This window comes from Gordionus sp. m RMFG-2023, chromosome 3 (genome assembly GCF_954871325.1).
Source record: "Gordionus sp. m RMFG-2023 chromosome 3, tfGorSpeb1-WG-v2, whole genome shotgun sequence".
Classification (NCBI taxonomy): Eukaryota; Metazoa; Nematomorpha; class Gordioida; order Chordodea; family Parachordodidae; genus Gordionus; species Gordionus sp. m RMFG-2023.
The window spans coordinates 27,701,476-27,724,108 of NC_088777.1; the positions used below are offsets into that span (position 1 = coordinate 27,701,476).

The window sequence follows — 22,633 nt, forward strand, 5'->3', positions numbered from 1 at the left end:
TGTTCGCTTTTCTACAGCCCAAAAATCTTGCAAAGAAAACTAATAAAAATAAAGAAAATCTGGAAAAACAACAACCGTTTTATATCTTTTTTTATCTATATATATATCTACTATAAAATAAATATAAATTGATTAATAATATAATTAATATAATAATAGCAATTTTTATATAAATCCTTTTTAATAATATATTAAAAGAATGATTGCGCAAAAAAATCAAAAAAAAATATTAATCACCAAAAAAAGTATGACTGCTTATCATAAAGACTCCACATTTTACTAAATAAAAGATACACATAACAATTGCAATTAATTAAGATCAAATTTTGGTCTTATCAATATAACCACCTATATTCTTAATAATTGCTGCACAAATTTTTGGTAATCTTTCGATGAGATTTTTTAAATATTTGGAAGTGATCCAAAGATGCCAATGAGAGGTTAGAGGACTTTTTCGCGCTTGTCGATCAAGATGATCCCATAAAAGTTTGATTGGATTGAAATCGGGAGACTGGAATTGCCAAGTCATCAACTCGAGAATACCGTGTTGCTGTAGATTTTGTAAATAATATTTGCATAGCCTGGATGTATGCTTTGGGTCGTTATCTTGTTGAAATAAAAAGTTATTCCCGATCAAACGCTTTCCTGATGAAATCACATGATCCTCAATGATTTGCCGGTATCCCTTCTTGTTAAGGAATCCTTTAATTTTGACAATGTCGCCAGTTGCCCCGGCACCAAAGCACCCCTACACCATAACATACCCTCCCCCGAATTTGACTGTAGGAATTATGCAGTGATCGCTCTCCAGCTGAGCGGCGGATATATTGCCTTTTTTTAGAACTGAAGATTTCGAATTTTGACTCATAACTCCATAAGCCTGGTACCAGTTGGCAGATGTCCAAAATTGATGTTTTTGTGCCCAGTCTAATCGCTTAGTTTATTTTTTTGCTCAAGAGTGCTTTTTGACAGCTACCCTACCATAAAGGTTAAAGCCCCTAAGGCGCTTTTTCACAGTTGTGACACTTATCGGGTTTTCCCGAGTCAGTAATCTCCGCAGCTATCTCTGAGGCGACAAGGTGTCGATTGCGTTTACTTCCTTGCTATATACCTATCATCGCTTAAAGTCGTTTTGCAGGGTCTTCCAACCTCTTTGGATTCAATATTGTATTATTGTTGCTTAATCTTTTAAGTATACAATCGACTGTTCGTCGAGCTAGGGTTAATTCTCTGGCAATTCGGCGATATGTGTAAATTAATTATTTTGCATTTAGTTGGAATAGTCTTTTAATCATTTTGGTCGAATGTTCGTTAAAATTTATAAAGACTAAAGGTTTCTAAAAATGGGTATTAATAAGCAGATTAGAATGCGATTAATGACTTTCTTCCAAAAAACAATGGGCAACTTGAAATTCTTGCTGAAAAAAACTAATGAACCCTATTTTACCAAATTAATCAATTTTGACATGTTGTTTTCAAAGGCTAAAATTTTACAGAAAAATTTATATAAATTCATAGTTTTTTATTTCTAAATATGTCTAGACATCTTACATTAATTAATCAATTCGCTTTTACCCAAATAAGTTGAAAAGTTTTAAGTTATTAATTTTTTATGTAAAAATGCAGGGTGAGCAGTCATTTATGACCGGTAATGTATGTATATATGTGCAAAAAATAAATACTTTATGTTAGGTCTATTCAAAAATGAATCGTTTCGTATAGAAACAAATTTAAATTAAACAACTATTTTAGGTTTGAAAAAAATTTTTTATTCGATAATTTGAACAAATTTATTCAATAATCAATATATCAAATCCAGTGATGATACGTTCGAAGATGCAAAGTAAGCATTGCTTTACTTTGTAATTCATCTTAAAAAATTCTTAAATAAAAAAAATTTATATATTTATTATATTACGTTGAAAAATGTATACTAATTTTTAATTATTTCATTACGTTATTATTTTACTATTTTAAAAAAATAATATTATTTTTACTATCTTATAAAAAATGTATGAAGCAAATTTAAAATTGCATATTTTTTAAAATAAATAAAGATAACTCTTCTCATCTCTTCTCCTGAAAAGAAATGCATATACGATATATTTTTAAGTATTGATCTGCATCGGGCCTAAATTTTTAAGCTCATCCCGAAATTTTTTTAAAAAGTTTTCCATGCCCAACCCTAGCCCGATTTTTTTATTTTATTTATCCCAAAAATAAAAATTATTTGTCCGCCCGATAGAAATTAATTCTTATAGTTTTTACTATCAGCTTTTAGTTTATTATATATATATATATAACATTTTGTATTACATATCTCAATAGACAATTTATTTAGTGTTTAATTATTTATTTAAAATATTACTATCAAAAATAACTAAGCCAAACATATAATAATTATAATATAAATACACAACTATAAAATAGTTTCATATTTATAATTATCATTTAAAAATATTAAAGCATCATCATTTTCTGGTTTCAATCTATTTCTTCCTTCTTCTAATAGCCTTCCAGTCTTTGAAAAAGTTCGCTCTGAAGTTGTGGACGTTGCAGGAATTGTTAGAATCTTTCTAGCCAATTTTGTTTTGGTAAACTAATTTTATTTTTTCTCCACCATTTTAATATATCTTTTTCCAGATCTATATTTTCTGTATTCTCTTTAATATTCAAATTCATATAAACTTTAAGCTCATCTGTTTCCTTTTTTGATATTCTTCCTCATTGTCCTCCCATCTTTCATATTAATAAGATAGATAGAACAATTTATTAATTAATGTACCTTTGACTTTTAAGAGATTCCACAATTTGAGAAACGCCTTGTATATCCAAATCTATAGTATCAATTGATGATTTACAATATTTTTCAGAATTAATTATATTCCTGACTTCCATGGATGATAACATTCTTAATTTTCTATATTTGGGGTATAAAAATGTCGCTATTTATGCAAAATATCGATTTTAAGATGATAAAAGAATTTTGAAATTGGTTTTTATTTGGTTTATTTTATTTTGTAAAAAGTATCATTTAAATCCTCGTGAATATTATTAAAGCATAGCAGTACCTTATATATAGGATTACTATCTCCTAGTTTTTTTAGTAGCTTTATCAAAAGGATGTAAAATGTCAATCAAATTTTTTAAAATAGATTTTTCCAAGTTTTTCATTTTATTAATATCTCCTTTGGATGATAAAAAATTGTAGATATCATCATATTATTTATAAATAGAAAAATATATAGTTTCGAATTCCATCTTGTTTCAATATCTTGCTGTAATGTTTTGTCAAAAAATTGATTCATGCCACTTTATTTATAATACATGGTTGATATGCGATAATTTTCAAGGATTGTTCCTTAAAAGTATTTTGAAGAACTGTATTTAACAGAGATGCGCTGCAATTTAATCTGGTGTATTTTTCTAGGTCTTTAATTATATTAGCTCCTTGATCAGATATAAATATTTTATTTTTCACATTATCGGGAATTATTCCAATTGCGGCAAAATTTTTTAGCATTTCTTTAAGTATGTTCACAGCGAGTTTTTTCTCTTCTTTAAACTTACTAGCAAATAAAACATGTTCATATAAGGTTTCACCTTCGATATAATGAATTGAAACAGTTAAATAGATACAATTTTTGAAGGATGTCCACATATAAGTTGGTAGCAGAGCAGTTTTTATCAAATAATTGCCCATTTATTTTATTCATCAAATTTGTTTTCACTTGATCTGTCATAACCATTGCATTTCTTAATAAAGTAGTTGGATGGGGAATAATCTCACTACAGTCAATATTACCATAAATAGAGTCAATTCGAATAAAATAATGAGCCTTTTTTATAAAGCCATCTCCGGTTAGTGAGTCAAAACCACCCATGTCCCTGAGCAAGATGTGGGACATGGTATCACATATTTTCTTTTTAATAGTTAAGGAAGTATTTATATCTATAGTCTTCTTTTGAAGATACCGAGTTATTTTAGGAATAGATGGATCATCATTTTTAATGCACTTGTGACGTCTTAAGTAAGAATTACCAGATATACTTCTATATTGTAATACATATTTCATTTTTTGCATTGGACATAATCTAGTTTTTGATTTTTATCATCAAATATGTCTTCAAAATTTTCCCTAATTTGCTTCTGCCTAAATGGGGCATACAATTAATTATATGTCCCATTCATTGTGATTTTTTTAAAAAAAATTAAATTTTATAAAATTATTAAACCCAAAATAAAATATACATGCCATATGGCTTCTAGTTTCGACAAATAAATTTTTATTTGACAAAAAAATATTGGCGCCAATTGTTCAATTTATTTAAAAAAATTTTAAAACCGACCCGCCCCGAATTTTTTAAAAATTATTAGGCCCGACTCAATCCGACCCTGATTTTTTTTTTAAAAATAGGCATGGCCCATTCGCGTTGTTTGCAGATCTCTTATTTTTAGTGTATATTTTTTATTACACAGCAAAAAAAAAAGTTTATTTTTTTAATAAATGCCCATGCTTCTAAAGATGACTCTTTCTTTATTGATGTCATAAATTTGTGGTAATCCTGAGCCATCGCTGATTCTCATCCTCCCACAACCCACAGACAGAAGGAATGGTATGTGCATGTAGTAGCTTACTATGCTGAAACTTACTTATCTAGACTGCAATCTACTGACTGCACTCTCTTATCTTCCCTAACTAATCAATAATTGTGGACACTTGTTTCACGAAACCATTCCCTCTCTCAATATTCAACCTTCCAATAATGAACTTACCTCTGTCATCTATATTCGTCTTAACTGCTCCTTCAATCATCCCCGCATGTGCTCAAGTTGTAATTCATCCGTAGTCATGAAGTGAATACATAGTTTATATTGTCCTTCCTGCAGTGGCCAATTCATCAGGTATACACATTTATCAATCATCTAACGGTTCAAATACCTTCCAAACTTGAACCTCTTAGTCATTTCAGATCAGACGATAAATGTCCTAATGGGATCCCATCTATGGAAGAGGCCAATTATTAGTATAGAATATTTTCGCAATGATGAGCTGGCTTACTCCATACAAGTCCTCGAGATCTTGCACTACAAAGAACATCATAAAATCTAAAAATATTCTAAAATTCTTATTTACCATTTCTTCATACCTATCATATTAACCACACTTATCACCTTTGGTAAATTCTCCCTAGCATTTTTCAAAGATCTATACTCCCAAATTACTAAACTCACAGAAGAATCTTGTGAAGATCGTTTCCTTAAATAAACTGGCCATAGCCATTCTTAAGCGATCTATATATGCTTCAAAGGCAGTCTTCTTTCGAAAGAGCTTTCCTTGACTCTAATATTAAATAAATATGGTGAATTCCATGACAAATCAACACGACCCCCTCAGATTTTTCTAAATTTTTAATAGAGTTTGCATATTTTATAACTCAGAAAAAAAATAAAATTTTAGCCTTTAACTTCAAACAGTATCTGAGATACAGGCCTCCAAGGGTCATGGAGCATTTTGGACAGAATGCTCAGCTTTAATTTTGGATATAATTCAGTTAAAAGCGTCATTTAAATTTCTTTATATAGCCTAATGGTAGGCCTTTATAGATATGGTAAAGATTGTTTAAAAAGTTGAAATGTCAAAAACCGGAAATGATAAAATCAAATCGTAATTTTTTTTAAGAGGTTGAAACGCGATCTTTTATAAAACAGGGAGCTTTCGCCGTTATTTTTGGATAAACTAAATGTGTCACCATTTGTTGATTATCAGAATTTAAATCATTAACAATCATATCTCCTGCTGTGGGATACTGAAAAAAATCACCTATTAAATTATTGGTTTTTTTTCACAGGTTTATGATTCTGATATTCCAAAATCCTGAGCAGTAGTATAAAAAATATTGATATTCGTGCAACTGTTTCCTCATCTTCCAGATCATCAATGGATTCACTAATATTTTCAATTGGCTTGAAAACTCTATCATAAATAAGTAATATTATGTTTATATTTATAATAAAATAAACCTAAAAGACTTAATAAAGTTTTTGGCATTATTAGTAATGGTCTTTGAGATTTTATTTTGTATGCAATAATCCTTTGCTATATCTTGTAAATTTTTTGCTATTTTATCATATGTATAACTACCAGTCATTCTTTTCTTTCCAAACTTGTTGGATCTATATAGTGTCCAGTCACTCCTATGTATGAACTAAAAATTAACATTTCTTAAAATTGCTCAAATAATTTATTTGTAATTAAATTATTATACAAATTTATGTTAGCTATACCGGCGATAGGCACTCCAACAATCTGCTGTTGTACATATTAACGATGGTTTTATTAGACTTTTAATGATTTCTTTCTTTTCATTCTCCCATCTTTGGGAGATTCTAGCAACCACTGTCTGTCAGCAAATTATATTTTTTTGTGGAGCTAATGTTTTGATCATTTTTATAAATGAAGGATTTTCAACAATTGAAAATGGCTGAATGCTATCTATAATAAAATCAGTTATTAAATCATCTAAAGTGGTTTAGGTTAAAGTCTGAGGTCTCTTGGAAAAAAAATCAAGGGACGATGAGCCTAGTCCAATATTTTCTTTAATAGATTTTTTCTCCTTCCCCTTTTTTATTTGGATTAAGAGTGTTTGATGTTTTCTCTTAAAATTTAAAATTGTAAACATTTATTTAGTATCTATACCCTTAAATGTTTTACAATGTTGCAAGTTGAGGTAATGCTAACTGAAATTTGCATATTTTTTGGTAGACACGCAAACATTTTACTAAAAGAGATTTGTTTTCTTTATTTTGCGATATTATTTTAAAATATATCTATAAATTGGCCATGGAAGAAAAATACCAATTCCATTGCAATTAAATATGGCAAATTCCTTGAGATGGATTGTAATATCAGAATTTGCTAGTTATTGATAACTCGGACATAATATTTAATTAATATTTATATATTCTTTTTTACATATAGGTTTTAATATTTTACATATATATATATAATTTTTTAATATATATTATATTAAGTTATATGCTCATATAAAATAAAATTACTTTTACACTTAAGTATTTTTCTTCTTTTTTTTTCTCTTTATAGCTTTCACCTTTTCTGATGGTAAGCTCCTTCACTTATCTATTATAATATTAATTATTATCTATTTTTATCTTTGTATTTCTGATCGATTTCATTTGTATCGATCACCGGTGTATCATTTTTGAGGCCAAAGTATCTTGAACTCCCACCGGTGTATGAAATCAGTATCGCCCAGATATCCTACCTGAGTATTCCCAACACGGAGTTATCAAATCGATAGATATCCCAATGATCTCCCAATATTTGTATTTCTGATCGATTTCATTTGTATCGATCACTATCACGAGGCCAAAGTATCTTGATCTCCCCCACCGGGGCATCAAATCAATATCGACCAGATATCCCACCTGAGTATTCCTCACACTGAATTATCAAATCGACAGATATCCCAATCCTGATCTCTCCCACTGGTATCCATATCGATGGATATCCCACCGGAGTATCGTTATCAAGTCCATTGTAACTTGGTAGACAGACATTGAGCTTGAACGGCCCCCGAGGTCACCATCATCCTAGCGCTGGCCAAGAATTCGTTATCATCTGACCCACGAGTTCAGCTGGCCTTCTTTTTTGGTTTATTGGACAAGTATCCTAGCACCCGGCTGTCCAAGCCTGTCGGTGACCGTCTCAGCTCAGAAATTTATCATATCATATGTCTAAAGCCATACACCATCGAAGAAAAACCCGAAAATTTTTGGCTCTTCCCAGGATTGAACCTGGGACCTTCGGTTTACAAGCCTTCATCACACACCACTGCACCACCCCGGCGATTGCACCACCTTTATTTATAATATAAAAAAGCGTTAAATAGAAGTATATCAAAATGTATCTTAAAAAGTATCTACAAACAGATATAGATACCTTTAAAATAATATCTAGATACAGATACTTTGATCAAAAATCTATCTAGATACAGATACCACATTTTTATATCTAGATACTTTAACAACTCTGTTAATTTTACATGATTTCGCCTTTAAATTTTCATACTAAAAATCAGGACTATTATCCTTAAAAGATCAAAAGAAATAATTTAATATTACTTATTTTTTTTATACAAAAACATTAAAATTATATGAAAAAAATAATCGCTATTCTATTTAAATGTAGTAACACTTGTCTAATTTTAGCTCTTTATAATTCTGGAACTCCTTAATTTGAACTTAATTTTATATCCCAATCAAATTCCAATAAACTACTATTAGAAAGTTAAAAGTCTTGATAAATTGGGTAACTGTTAAAAAATCTTGGTCCCAACGGTGCCCAAATTAGATATGTTTTACTGTATTTTTAAAATTGAAACTTTTTTTGAGAGATTGGAATTGGTATTTATAATCGATTCATTGGCTACAATCCATCTAATTTTCAACTCACACTATGACTCATTTCGGGGGATGGAACAATATTATATTTGGTCATTCTCTTAAAAATTGCAATAAATTACAATAATTGTTTAAGAGAATGGATAAATGTTATTTAAAATGATAGTTATAATTTATAGTAGGTTTATTAGTCCTCAATATAATTATGCATAATATATATATGCAAAAAAAGAACAGTTGATAAAGAATAATATTCAAAAATAATAGGCAAATTTTTTATCTGACATTTGCAACAGCTTAACTCAGGTTATATTTTAGAGTTAACAGCCTATTTTATTGATAACTTTTTTAAACTAAATACCATAATAGTGTAATAAAAAATTTATCAATATATTTTCATATGAATTATTTTATAATATTATAGAACAAATGAATAATTCGAATCGAATACGAACAGAAAATTTTGCTATTCTTACGAATACATAAATTATTCGTATCGAACTACGTAATATATTTTAATTCAAATTTTTTTGAAATATGTTAATACATTTTTCTAAGCTTGTATGTGAAAGAGATAGAATAGTTTTTAATATTAAAGTTCAAACCGAATCTGAACCCCGCAACCAAATTTTTTTTTTGAACTAGAAGCTAATCGGTATTTATTATGTTTCGGATCCCTGCTTTTATACTTAATTTCACGCTTTAATTCTTTATATTTTATATTTATTTAGGTTTTTTATTTTAACTTCTACACTTCCTTTCCTTTTTTAAATATCAATAATGATTTATTTTATATATTATTTAAAGAATGTGAAGATGACGAAACGTGGGTCCCACCTAGTTTGACACGTAATGATTATTTAAAACTTATCAGAATAATAAACGAATAGAGAGAGCATGAATAATTAATTAGAAATAATGAAATAAAAGGGGAAAGAGATAGAGTTGGGCAAATCATGTTAATGTCTCGAGAACATTACATACCAAAAAATCTGTTTACCAATTTCGATTGCATTATATAATATTCAGATATAAAATAAATGCATTAAGATGATGGACATTATAGATGAGAGTAATAGACTTATATAATATTACATATACATTTTAAGCTTTATATATTGCTTAAAAATTTGGGCGGGAGGAGGGGGATATAATTTTTTATATATTATCAAAAAAATATGATATAATCGATTTTTTTTTCCTAATATGAATAACTACTTTATTAATATTATTTCTATAATTTTCTTGGGCAGTAAATTAAACAAGGTCAGTATTTTTATTATCAAAAAAATATATAATAATCTATTTTTTTTATTCCGAATATGAATAACTACTTTATTAATATTATTTTTTAGTCTATAATTTTCTTCGGCAGTATTTTTATTATTAAAAAGTTAATCTTTCTTAGGCGATACATTTATCAAAAAGGCAATATTTTTGTTTAAAAAAAATTAATAATTTGGGCAGTATTTCAAAAATATTTAGGTTTAAAAAAAGTTGAATTGTAACTAAAATTGTTCAATATTTATTTGAATGTTATTTAATATTTATACAAATATTGTTTTTTATAAACTATCAAGTATAATAAATGAAATGCCAAATATAAAAAAATTAGTAAATAAAAAAAAGAATGAAATTTATGGAATTGTAGTTTTTATTACACATGTGTCATTGAGCAAATCTAAAAAATAGAAAATAATTTTAAATGCTTCTAAATATTTAGTTTAAACTTCCATGTTCCTATAAAACAAGAGCCTTTTAAAATATTTATGCAAATATCTTTTTATGATAAAAAGCTATCAAGCATATTAAATTAAATATCTATATATAATAAATTTAGTAAATTAGCAAATTAAATAGCAAAAATGAGATCCATTATGGAATTGTAGCTTATATTACATTGTGTCATTGATGATAAATAATTTATAAATTTTTATATCTAAATATTTAAAAAATTTAACTATCAAAAATTTAAAACACCTCGAATATATTTGTCATCTTTTTTTCTTTCTTTTTTTAAAATAATGTCACAAATTATATATTTACCGATATCTATACAAATTAAAAAAAATTCCATGGGCTGTATTTTTTTTTTGAAAAAGATTTCATTTGCCCCATGATGATTCCTTTTGAATATTTTGATATAATAGATGTGGAATCCACTCTGATTCCGAAGGTCCATTAATATTTATAAACATAAAATTCAACAAATTAACTCTTAAATTCGCTCCACCATGATTAAATTCATAAGATGAAAGAGAAACGTCTATACTGCTAAAATTTTTGTGCGAAATGCATTACCGCAATAAGGTTCTTCCGTGAATGCATTACCTTGAATTCATTTGTGCGAATATATTACAGCGAATGCATCATCGCGAAATTATTAGAATGAATGCATTATCGCTAATGAATTACCTCAGTTGGAATATTAGATGTAGCTTGGTATTTATCGACCTTTAGACATACTTATGGAACCTGAAGAAAATGAGCCTAAAATCGGGCTTTTTTGAAAATTGGGCTAGCTTTTTTTTACTACAAATATATAAATATTCTAAGTAATATTGGGTAAAGAAATTTTATATTATTTAATTGTTTATTTATGCATTATAGCAGGCTCATGCCTAAAATAAAAATTTGGATTGGCTCAGGCTTAAAAATAATTAAAAATTTTGGGTCAGGCTCGGGCCGAAATAAATTAAATTTATAAGGCGCTAAGAACAAGTCTTATTTAAATATTGAATCAAACAGATTTGTCCTCGCAAATAATTTTTATTATTCCTTGACAAATTAATATTTTGCATATTGTCTATTAAGGTTTGCAAATTTTTATACATTTTTTTGATAATGATATTATTCAATTAATATTGTATTTTTATCAGAGACTTGCAGAAGTACCATTTGCACGGCCTGGTTCGGATTATTTTTAAAAAATTTCGGGTCGAGTTTTATATATTTTTTTTAGTCCCAACCCGAGTATATTTAAAAAAAATTAATACGGCTGCAGGTATCTGATCTTTATATAGCTATTCTATATAATATATGCAAAAAAATCTAATTAGTGATGTAAGTGTTGAAATTTTCCTACCTTACAATGTTGATATACTAAACATAAATATAATCAACGATAATTTTAATAATATATCAAGCACATCTAAATAAATGTTTAGTTGACACTACAACTCAAGAAAATCAAACAACTCGATTGTGATTTGGCACTTATTCACTCTCATTAACGATGGCTGGACACATATTCATAGAGAGTTCATAATTATGGCTCCAGAGCCTATTAAAAATTCATTGACACAGGGTTTAATGCTCACACTGGTGATTACATAGCATATGAGTTAATCAAGGTGATTAAAGAAATTGGTAATAAATTGATCTCACTATAGTAACCTATAATTCAAAAAATATGAAAAAGACCTGGAGTCTTGTTAAGGCAAAATAATATTGAATGCTTTGGTTGTGCTACCATGGCCTGAATCTACTTATAAAAGATTTATGCGAAATACGTTATATCTAAAAGTTCATTATAAAAACCAAACAAATTAAATTTATGATATTTTAATGGCAACTTTTGAAAATATATAAATCTTCTTTAAAAATTTTACATCCGACACGAAGGGGAGGTATCGTTATAATATTGCAAAGTGTTATGAAAAATATTTCAAATTTATTTATAGACAAACGAAAAAGTATATTATAATGGACCTATAAAGATCTTGGGATATATTAGACATGGTGCTGATTTTTTTGGAAATTCATTATTGCATGATTATAATTGTAGAGTCAGATATAGCGATATTAACTGACATACCCGAAATATTTTGGGATATAAAAGATAAATTAAATCAACTTCTATTTTTAATGGAAATGATTTGATTGTTCAGATGTTTTAATAAAAAAGATATTTGTTGCAAAGAATATATCATTATGTGGTAAAATTTTGGACCCTTGATATTTGGTTTGAAATTATTAGACCGTGAATTATCGGTAGCCTTAAACTTATATTTCAGGTCAGCTTAATTGCAATATTTGAAAGTTATAGGTAATTTAGCAGAATATCGTTAAATAAAAGGTTTTGTACAGGAGCCGACATATGGGAGAACTCGAACTATATCAAACCTCTCATGTTGGATAAGGTTGTATACAAATCAATCGCTTTTTCAAGTGGCTATGGCTTTCGATACCACCTTCAAGTGTCTCATAAAGAATTTGGTAAGCATTTAGGAAGGTTCATTCTAAAACTAGAAATCGAATAAAAAATGAGAGAAACCGAAAATGGATATCTATCAGACATCATCTACATTGGATATCAACAAAAGATTTTGATTTATAATTCTCAAATGATAGCGATGCTATTTCAATTTTCATATTTTCCTTTTCAGAATTTTGTGATTTTTTAATTTTTCTCGGATTTTACATATAAATTTAATATTCAACTAGTATTTTAGGCGACCATCTTAAAAATGAATGAAACTTGGCATGTTAGTTATTTATATTGTAAATTTAAATAAAATTAAAATTACAGAGCGCTCGCTCAACCAGATCCAAAGATATACGTCTTCAAGTCGAAAATTAATACGTGATTTCATTAAATCTCCTTTTTAAAAAAAAATACTTAAGAGTTACAAATTATACAAAATTATATCCCTTAAAATTCGATACTGGAAATATAAAAAAGATTAAAAAATTTCAAGTGTTATCTTATCTCTGATAAAAATAAAATATTAACATTATTGAGAGGGATTTTTTTGTTGATATTCGCTAGGAATGTATTATCTTTATATTTAACTGTTTATTCAAAAAAAATATTTCTGTTTTTTAATTTAATTTTAAATTATTATTTTTATAAATAAAAATATACAATATAGATGGCCTTATATTTAAAACTTATAATATAATATATTTAATAAAAAATATATATTGTATTGATATTAAAATAAAAAAATCCATTGAGTATAACCAAGATGTCCTGGGGCGATATGTAAGCATGCAAACAGACCATACAGATAAGATTATTATTAGGACGCTGTATTGTAAAATAAACATTTTAAAATCTTATATATAAACTATAAATAAATATCTCTTATCTATTGGTTGTGACCGCTTAAAATATCCACACGAATTTTTATGCAATTTATAAAATGAAACTTATAAAAAATACAATAATAATTATCAATTTGCTCCCCTTTTATAGGGAAGCTATCAAAGCTATAAATAATAATAATAAACTAAAAATGCATTTTCTTAAATTTAAAATGGCCAGAAACCATAATGGCTTTGTTGAAAAATAAAATTATACATTAAACCTACAAATTACAACAGCACAAATTATATAAATTAAAAATAAGCTTGAAAATTAAAATATAAGATGATTTCACCAAAAAATTGAATTTATAAATGTAAAAATATAAATCATGATTAATCATAAATAAACTTGACATTTAAATATATAACTAATTATGACAGATCTTTATCATATTCCATTTTACGCTAAAATTTTCCGAGGCTATAATTTGTAAGTACATTCTGTCGCTGTTATGGAATCTACTATCGTGTTATGCAGATTAGATATAAAACATTTCCATATTTTTAAATTTATTTGCAAATAAAATTATACAATAACATATTCATATATTATCAATTTTTATAAGTTAAATAATTTTATTTACAAACGAATTAAAAAATATGGAAATGTGTTTGATTAAATCGGCACAACTCTATTTAATTAATGGACAGCCATCTCTTTTCCTCAATTGGAGAATAGAAAGATGGTGATGGTCCATGGGAATGTAAAAAAGAAATATATATTCCTTAGTAATTTCGTTTTTTTTATTACCCTGGCTAACCACCAAAAATCGTCATAAATACATATGATCGGTCTTTTATTAAGGATTACAAAACACAGTACCAAAATAGAATAAAATTGCTGTGGAGATATAATGTTGTTAAAGTAGCGCGCTACTCAGTAGCGGTAGCTTTAGCGCGTTACTTTAAAAAAAATAGCAGTATCTCGCTGGTGATCTGCATCGGGCCTAATTTTTTAAGCCCGCCCCGGCCTGAAATTTTTTTTTAAAAAAGTTTTCCCAGCCCCGGACCCGAATTTTTTTTTAGAAAATTTTACCGGCCCAGCCCGAACCCGAATTTTTTTATATTTAACATTTTGTATTTTCTTAGTAGACACTAGACAGACAATTTATTTAGTATTTAATTATTTATTTAAAATACTATCAAAAATATCTATAAACCAAACAAATAATAATTATAATGTTAAATTACACAACTATATATTAGATTCATATTTATAATTATCATTTAAAAATATCAAAGCATCAACATTTTCAGGTTTCAGTCTATTTCTTCTTTCTTCTAATAGCCTTCCAGTCTTTGAAAAAGTTCTCTCTGGCGTTGTTGACGTTTCAGGAATAGCTAGAATTTTTCTAGACAATTTCGTCATCTTTGGTAATATAATTTCATTTTTGCTCCACCATTTTAATATATCTTTTTCTGGATCTATATTTTCTATATTCTCTTTTATATTCAAATTCTTATAAATTTCAAGCTCATCTGTTTCTTTTTTTTTTCAAATTCTTTCTCATTGTCTGATATATAAAAATAAGATGAATAGAACAATTTTAAATGTACATTTAGATCTTTTAGGAGATTCCATAATTTGAGAAACGCCTTGTATATCCAAATCTATAATATCAATTGAAGGTTTACAATATTCTTTAGAATTAATTATATTTTTGACTGAATTTTCTACTTCTAATATTTCCATTGATGATAACATTCTTAATTTTCTATATTTGGGGCATAAAAATGTCGCTTTATGCAAAATATCGATTTTAAATTTAGATAATAAAAAAATTTTTAAATTGGTTTTTATTTGTTTTATTTCATTGTTTTGAAAAGTATCATTTAAATTCGTAAAGAATATTATTAAAGCATATCAGTACTTTATATAAAGTAGGATTAATATCTCCTTCTAGTTCTTTAGTAGCTTTATCAAAAGGATGTAAAATATCAATCAAATTTTTTAAAATAGATTTCTCCAAGTTTTCCATTTTATTAATATCTCCCTTGGATGATAAAAAATTGACGATGTCATCATATTGGTTATAAATAGATTTCAACATATATAATTTCGAATTCCATCTTGTTTCGATATCTTGTTGTAATGTTTTGTCTAAATATTGATTCATGCTTTGTTTAAAATACATTGTTAATTTTTTAGTAGAAATAAGGGCTTGATATATATTAGGAGCGATAATTTTCAAAGATTGTTCCTTAAAGATATTTCGAAGAACTGTATTTAACAGATGTGCTCAGCAATTAAATCTGGTGTATTTTTCTAGGGCTTTAATTATATTAGCACCTTGATCAGATAAAAATATTATATTTTTCACTTGATCGGGAATTATTCTAATTGCAGCAAAATTTTGTAGCATTTCCTTATGTATGTTCGCGGCGGTTTTTTTCTCTTCTTTAAACTTACTCGTAAATAAAACATGTTTATATAAGGTTTCACTTTTGATATAATGAATTGAATAGGCAAACTTATTAAAGGAATCTGTCCACATATCAGTGGTGGCAGAGCACTTTTTATCAAATAATTGAACATTTATTTTATTAACCAAATTTGTTCTAATTTGATCCGTCATAACTATAGCATTTTTCGATAAAGTAGTTGGATGGGGAATAATTTCGCTACAGTCAATATTGCCGTAAATGGAGCCAATTTGAATAAAATTTTGAGCCATTTTTATAAAGCCATCTCTAGTTATCGAATCAAAGGCACGCATGTCCTTGGCGCAATAATAGATCATGGTATCACATATTTTCTTTTTAATAAAGGAAGAATTTATATCTATGGTTTTCTCTTGAATATATCTAGTTATTTTAGGAATAGAGGAATCGTCATTCTTAACGCACTTGTGAGTTGTGACGTCTTAAATGAGTATTTCCAGATGTACTTTTATATTGTAATATATTATTACATTTTTGGCATTGGAAATAATCAAGTTTTTTGTTTTTATCATCAAATATGTCTTCAAAATTTTCCCTTATATTGCTTTTACCTAAATGGGGCTTACAAATATATGTTCCATTTTTTATATGATTTTTTAAAAAAATAAAATCCATTTTTAAATTATAGTTAAATTTTATTAAAAAAATTACAATTTAGTTTTATAAAATAAATTACAAATTAATTTTTATAAAATTAAATTTTTTAATTATTATACCCAAAATAAAAGATATATGATATGACATATGGCGCCTAATTTGTAACTAAATAAAATTAAATATTTTTATTTTACAAATAAAAATTGTTGCCGCCTTGTTTCTCGGAAAAAATTTCAAAAGTTTAATTATATATTTATTTTAGATACATGCCATATGGCTAGTTTCTACCAATTTATTAATTATATTTTAAAATTTTTTCAAGGCCCGGCCCGAATTTTTTTGAAAATATTAGGCCCGACCCAGCCCGAACCCGAAAGTTTTAAAAAAAGTAGGCCCGAACCCGACTTGATGCCCATACGGGCCGGGCCTAACTTTGCAGATCTCTAATGTGCAGCCCATCCAAATTTAATTAAAGACTCACGAGGAAAATAAATATTATTTTAAAATTTACGATATAATAAATTAAATTATAAATCAAAATTTTTGGGATAAAATATTATATTTATAATAAGGGAAAATTCGGGAAATTTCCCTACCTTTACATCTCTAGTTATATATCATTACCCCTTCTTGTTATACCTTTTTTTCTATGATTATCTCCATCGTGATTTAAAATTTTAATTTTAGAATCCTCTCAAAATATTAATAATTCTTGCGGAAGAAATCAAGATGTGCCAGATGGAGATGAACCCATGAATCTGGAATAGAAAATTATATATATATATAATTAAATTTCTCTGTAAATATTAAAAATGTAAGTGTTAACGATACATATTTTTTCAAATATTTTCTCATAATTTTTCATCAATAAAGGTATTTGATTTCTAGTGATATATCCATATCAGGTCAATTCAGCGCAACTTCATTGCGAAGAAATTTTATAGCGAAGGTAATATCGCGAAGCGAATAATTTTATCGAAACTTATCACGAACCCTTTATAGCGAATTTATTTGCGTGAAGTCATTATCGCGAACGCATTACGGCGAAAAATAAATATATTAAACAAAATAGTTAACATTAATTTACCCACCAAAGTTCCTTAAATCATAAACGCGAAATGGTTTAAGGATCTTTAGTTACTTATTGTCTCTAAGTAATATAACCTTTATATGTAAAATAAATTAACCTTCTTTCTGGTCTCTTCTCCCTCATGATTGTAAGTACGGAGGGGATATTTTGATTCATACTCTATTAAATACCCCACACCCCTCCCCGCCTCAACATAAATTTAAAAAATTTGCATTATGCCATTAAAAGTAGATTTTAACAATATACTGAAATGCTTAGAATTATTTCTAATCAAGATAAAACTGAGAGCTAAGATACAGATTTTCTCAGATTGTTTTTGAAAATCATAAACAATTTTGCTAAGTAATTTTTCAGAATTTTTTTATCAAAACGATTTTCTTAATTTGTTGTGTAAATAAAATAAAAGGGAATCTCATCCATATTTTTTATATGCCTCCAAACTATTGTTTTTACATAATACACATCGATATAACTTTCTGATATGATATAAGATTGACATTCCCTCTGTTTCCTTATATCAATAAATAAAAATAACTGCAAAGTTATAATTAATCAAAAAAAAATTTAATTCTATTGGATAAGATAAATTTGTTTGTTTATGAAGAAAGAGAGAATTAGGAAAATTATTTGATCTCCAGTTTATAATTTTTTTTGTTTATGATAACTGTTGTATCTGTTAATATGTAATTGACATTTATAGACGTTCTTAAATAATTTTCCTTTGTTCTTAATTTATATTTGTGAAATGCAATTTTTGCTGGAAATTCAATTATTCCGTTTGTTTAGACAATAAAGAAAATATCAGAGTTGTTAAATGCTACTTTTAAAAGTCGCGCTACCGCTATTTGTCAAAAAAAAAAGTAACTCGCTATTAGCTACTTTTTATAAAAAAAATTTACAACAAATTTTTTATTTTTTGCTTATAATGTTATTGTATAGTAAATATATAAAAATCAACATTTATAAATATTAAAATACTAGCTGATAGCCCGTCAAGAATGACGGGGAATCAGAATTTTCTTATTTATTTAATGATGGATGAATAATAAATTTTCCTATTTTTACACAAAACTCATCTAGCAAGAATATATTTTTCATATTATAAATTACAAATACAAATGAAAAAAGATTTTTTATTGTGCACATATATTAAAATACTTACCATATACTTCATAAACATAATTTGTAAAAAAAATAATGGAAAGTTTTAGAATAACTCCTCATCTAAATAAATATAAATTTCTGAATCACATCTCATAAGATAGGAAAATTTCTGATTCATTCATCATCAAGTAAAGGAAAATTTATTATTCATCTATCATTGAATAAAGAATAAAATCTGATTCCCCGTCATTCTTGATAGGCAATCAGCTAGTAACTTATATTTCTGATAACAGGTTCTTAGAAAATCCCTAAAATATATGTAAAAGTAAAGGTCACAAAAGGCATTATTTTTTTTTGATATTTATGTTAAAATAAAAAAGGATTAATATTTCTTCCATATAAATGGCTTTCTTTATTTCCTTGTGTACAACAATTTCTTGAATGCAATTATCAAAATTTTTTGCAAATGATTTAAATAAGGCATATCTGTGGTTTGATTATTCCTTTAAGTTCAAATAAAGTCAGATGGAAAATGAAATAATTCAGTTATTGAAATTAGAGACCTTCACGGGACTTGATTTTCATCAGCCTCCAGCCCAGGTCAGCAGTAAAAATAATTTACAGGCCCAGTCCATATTTAATAGAATATTCAAACCCAAGCTCATCATAAGTTTCAAAAATTTTGCCCAAGCCTTTATCTAAAAATTTAATTTATTGTTTTAAGTAAATAAATAAACAATATTTAAGTGTATTTAGGCAGTCACTTTTGCAATATTGACATTTATTATTATTAGAAGAAAAAAAATGCAATATATGTTTAAGTTAGGAACAGTTTAATAGGCTAAATTTAAATGAAAAATTTTTAGGCTTTTTATCAAAAACCCTGTCCTGGCTCAGGCACGTTAGTAAATATATCATACCTGACATCCCTCATTGAAATATTTTGTCACCTGAGTTAGAGATTATTCTATCTCCATTTCCAACAATAATTTTTTTTGATGGATTATTTAAGAATATATTTACATAAAAAAATCTAAGAATATCCCTATTTTTTCTTACTGATAAAAATACATTATTCTGATTCTTTAAAACATTTTCAAGTATTGAATTAAAAGTTTTATAACTGATGTACGATCTCATTTAAAGATCCTGATATTACTGGTTCAAAAAACAAAAAATTAAAAAGAATATTATTTAAAGAAAAATAATATTTTCAAAATTTTTATTCATTCTATTAAAATATATTTAAATTTTTAAAATAAATAGTAATTATTATTTTATAAAATTTTTGGATTTAAAAAGAAGTTTTGGAGAATAGAATAATATTTCTTAAAATAAAATTTGGTATTTATTCTATCTCCAGTTTTAGAATAATAAAAATGTTTTTTTATGAAATATATAATGGTATTATATATAATTAAGTGATGAGTAACTATTAAATATACACATGAATTTCATCAAGTTTATTCTGAAATCTGGGTATGTATTTGAGAATCATAAAATATTTTCAGAGTTTCCATATGATTTATAAATAGAAGCGACTGAATAAATGTTTAGTTTGTAAGGTGATTACTGTTGGACCGATTATGCTATATCCATTTTTATTGGACAAATATATTTTAAAAGAACACTATTGGCCAAATTTGATTGACGGTTTTTGAGGATTATTATAATAGATAATTAGTTTTGATTATAAAAAAATTTATGTAATAAAAATAAATATTTATGGTAATTTGTTGCATTTTAATAAAAAAATCATTTCAATATTATCATCCCCAAGTTTAGAGCGACGATCAGAAAGTATAAGTTTTGCCTTACTAAATGACACTAGCATTTGAGGGCAGCGTCTACATGAGCGGGAGGGGTAGGAACAGTTTGCATCCTATTTTTCTGAGGGGGTAAACTACTTTAATGGGTGGGATAAATTTTTTGGCGGGTTATCTATTAAATTTTGAGATGAAATAGGAAAAATTTAATGCTGTAAAAATTAATACTTTTATTATAGTATTATTATAATACAATTCATCGACCAAATCTATATATTGGAAACAATAATACACATTGTTTTCCAAATAAACTCCTTTTAAATGTAATTTAAAAGGTTTAGATATTTCAGCAAGCTCATAATGCCATAATAATTAATTCATTGTAAATAATGGATGTTTTAATTGAATTTATTATCTAAAAAATATTCACAAAATATCGATAGTTGGTAGTAATTAATTTAAGTTATCCTTTTTAAATTCTTTGAAAAGAGTATCAATAAATAAATAGGTGAAAATAACAATAAAGAGACAAAGACACCGAAGGCGGCGGGAATTTTTTAGGGGAGGGGGAGGTAGGTAAAGATTTTTGAAGGGGGGTTTGCATCCAGTAATAATCTTGTCATGTAGACGCTGCTTGAGGGTAAGGGCGTATTTAATATTATATACATATTATTAATATAAAATAGATTATCAATCATTTTGAGGGCTAATGCCACAGATATCAAATAAAATTATTTTTTACACTCCACCCCCTTCTTTTTAAAGTCCTAGGATCTAGCCAAAGGCCTGTGATTCCCAAATATGTTAAAAAATAATTAATTAGATGAATTTATAAATATAAATAAGTTTTTACCTTCTGTTATGTGTGCAACTATCTACCGTGGTACATATATATGATATCTCTGATAACTATTTTATTCATTAGTGTCTGGCGGCATAATATTGTTGTACCAGGGGATAAAGTTTTAATCTAAATGATGGATTATCAACCAAGGACATTGGCTGAACTATATGAATTATAAAATCAGCAAAAACCTTATCAGCCAATTTCTGAGAAATATTGTCATTTGCATTATTAATTAATTTGGTTTGAATTAAATTAGTATTTTTGAGGTCCGTGAAGTTGGCAAAACGACTTGAGGTGCAATTGACAAAATTGATGTCATTATTTAGAGCTTTAATTGCACCTAATTGCACTTCTATCCGGACATCAGCAGAATGAACCGTTCGTGAGTTATGAGCAAAATAAGGAGAGTGTGAAATTTTGATGCTGGCAGAACGACTTGAGGTGCAATTAACAAAAGTTACGCCATTATTTAGAGTCTTAATTGTACCTAATTGCACTTCTATCCGGACATGAGCAGAATGAACCGTCCGTGAGTTATGAGCAAAATAAGAAAGTTGGCACTTTGCCAAAACCGAAAATAAAAAAGATCCTTTTTTGAAACTTAGCAATAATGTAGTATTTGATTTACTCTTTAATTTTCTCAAACGCGGATATCCGTATCATTAACCGCAAGCGAGTAATAACTTATTTGAGAAGCGGAAATAGGCGGAATTATTTATAAAAGGTGAGGTGCAATTAGCGATACATATGCCAATGTGTAGCCCTTTAATTGAACATTAAGAATCTTTAAACGGCATATCAGCAGAATTAACGGCTAGTGAGTTAGAAGCAAAATAATAAAGTGTTGGCACTTTGCCAAAACCGAATAAAATTAAGAATAACTTTCGAAACTTAGCAATTATTTAGTATTCAATTTGTGCTTTAATATTCTCAAAACGCGATATCCGTGTCATTAACCACAAGCGAGATTTGAGAAGCGGAAATAAGCCGAATTCTTTGTAAATGTGAGGTGCAATTAGCGATACTTATGCTAATGTGTAGCCCTTTAATTGAACATTAAGAATCTTTAAACGGCATATCAGCAGAATTAACGACTAGTGAGTTATGAGCAAAATAAGAAAGTGTTGGCACTTTGCCAAAACCGAAAAAAATTAAAAATAACTTTCGAAACTTGGCAATTATTTAGTATTCAATTTGTGCTTTAATATTCTCAAAACGGGATATCCGTGTCATTAACCACAAGCGAGTAATATTTGCTTATTTGAGAAGCG

At 27.3% G+C, this 22,633-nt stretch overlaps 1 protein-coding gene across 3 annotated transcripts in view; it reads left to right on the forward strand.

The window, feature by feature from the left end:
- The window catches only part of LOC135925990 (methylosome subunit pICln-like), an 81,948-nt gene extending 64,506 nt beyond the window's left edge, over window positions 1–17,442 (forward strand). The window contains exons 7-8 of one of the 3 annotated variants that reach the window (XM_065461616.1): window positions 9,233–9,274; window positions 12,957–13,051. In XM_065461616.1, coding sequence (XP_065317688.1) covers window positions 9,233–9,274; window positions 12,957–13,036 — 122 coding nt within the window. In that variant the 3' untranslated portion in view covers window positions 13,037–13,051. Of the gene's footprint in view, window positions 1–9,232; window positions 9,275–12,956; window positions 13,052–17,242 lie in introns of those variants that run through there. The other 2 variants (XM_065461615.1, XM_065461617.1) reach the window with 2 other exon arrangements.
- The last annotated feature ends 5,191 nt before the right edge of the window (window positions 17,443–22,633 follow it).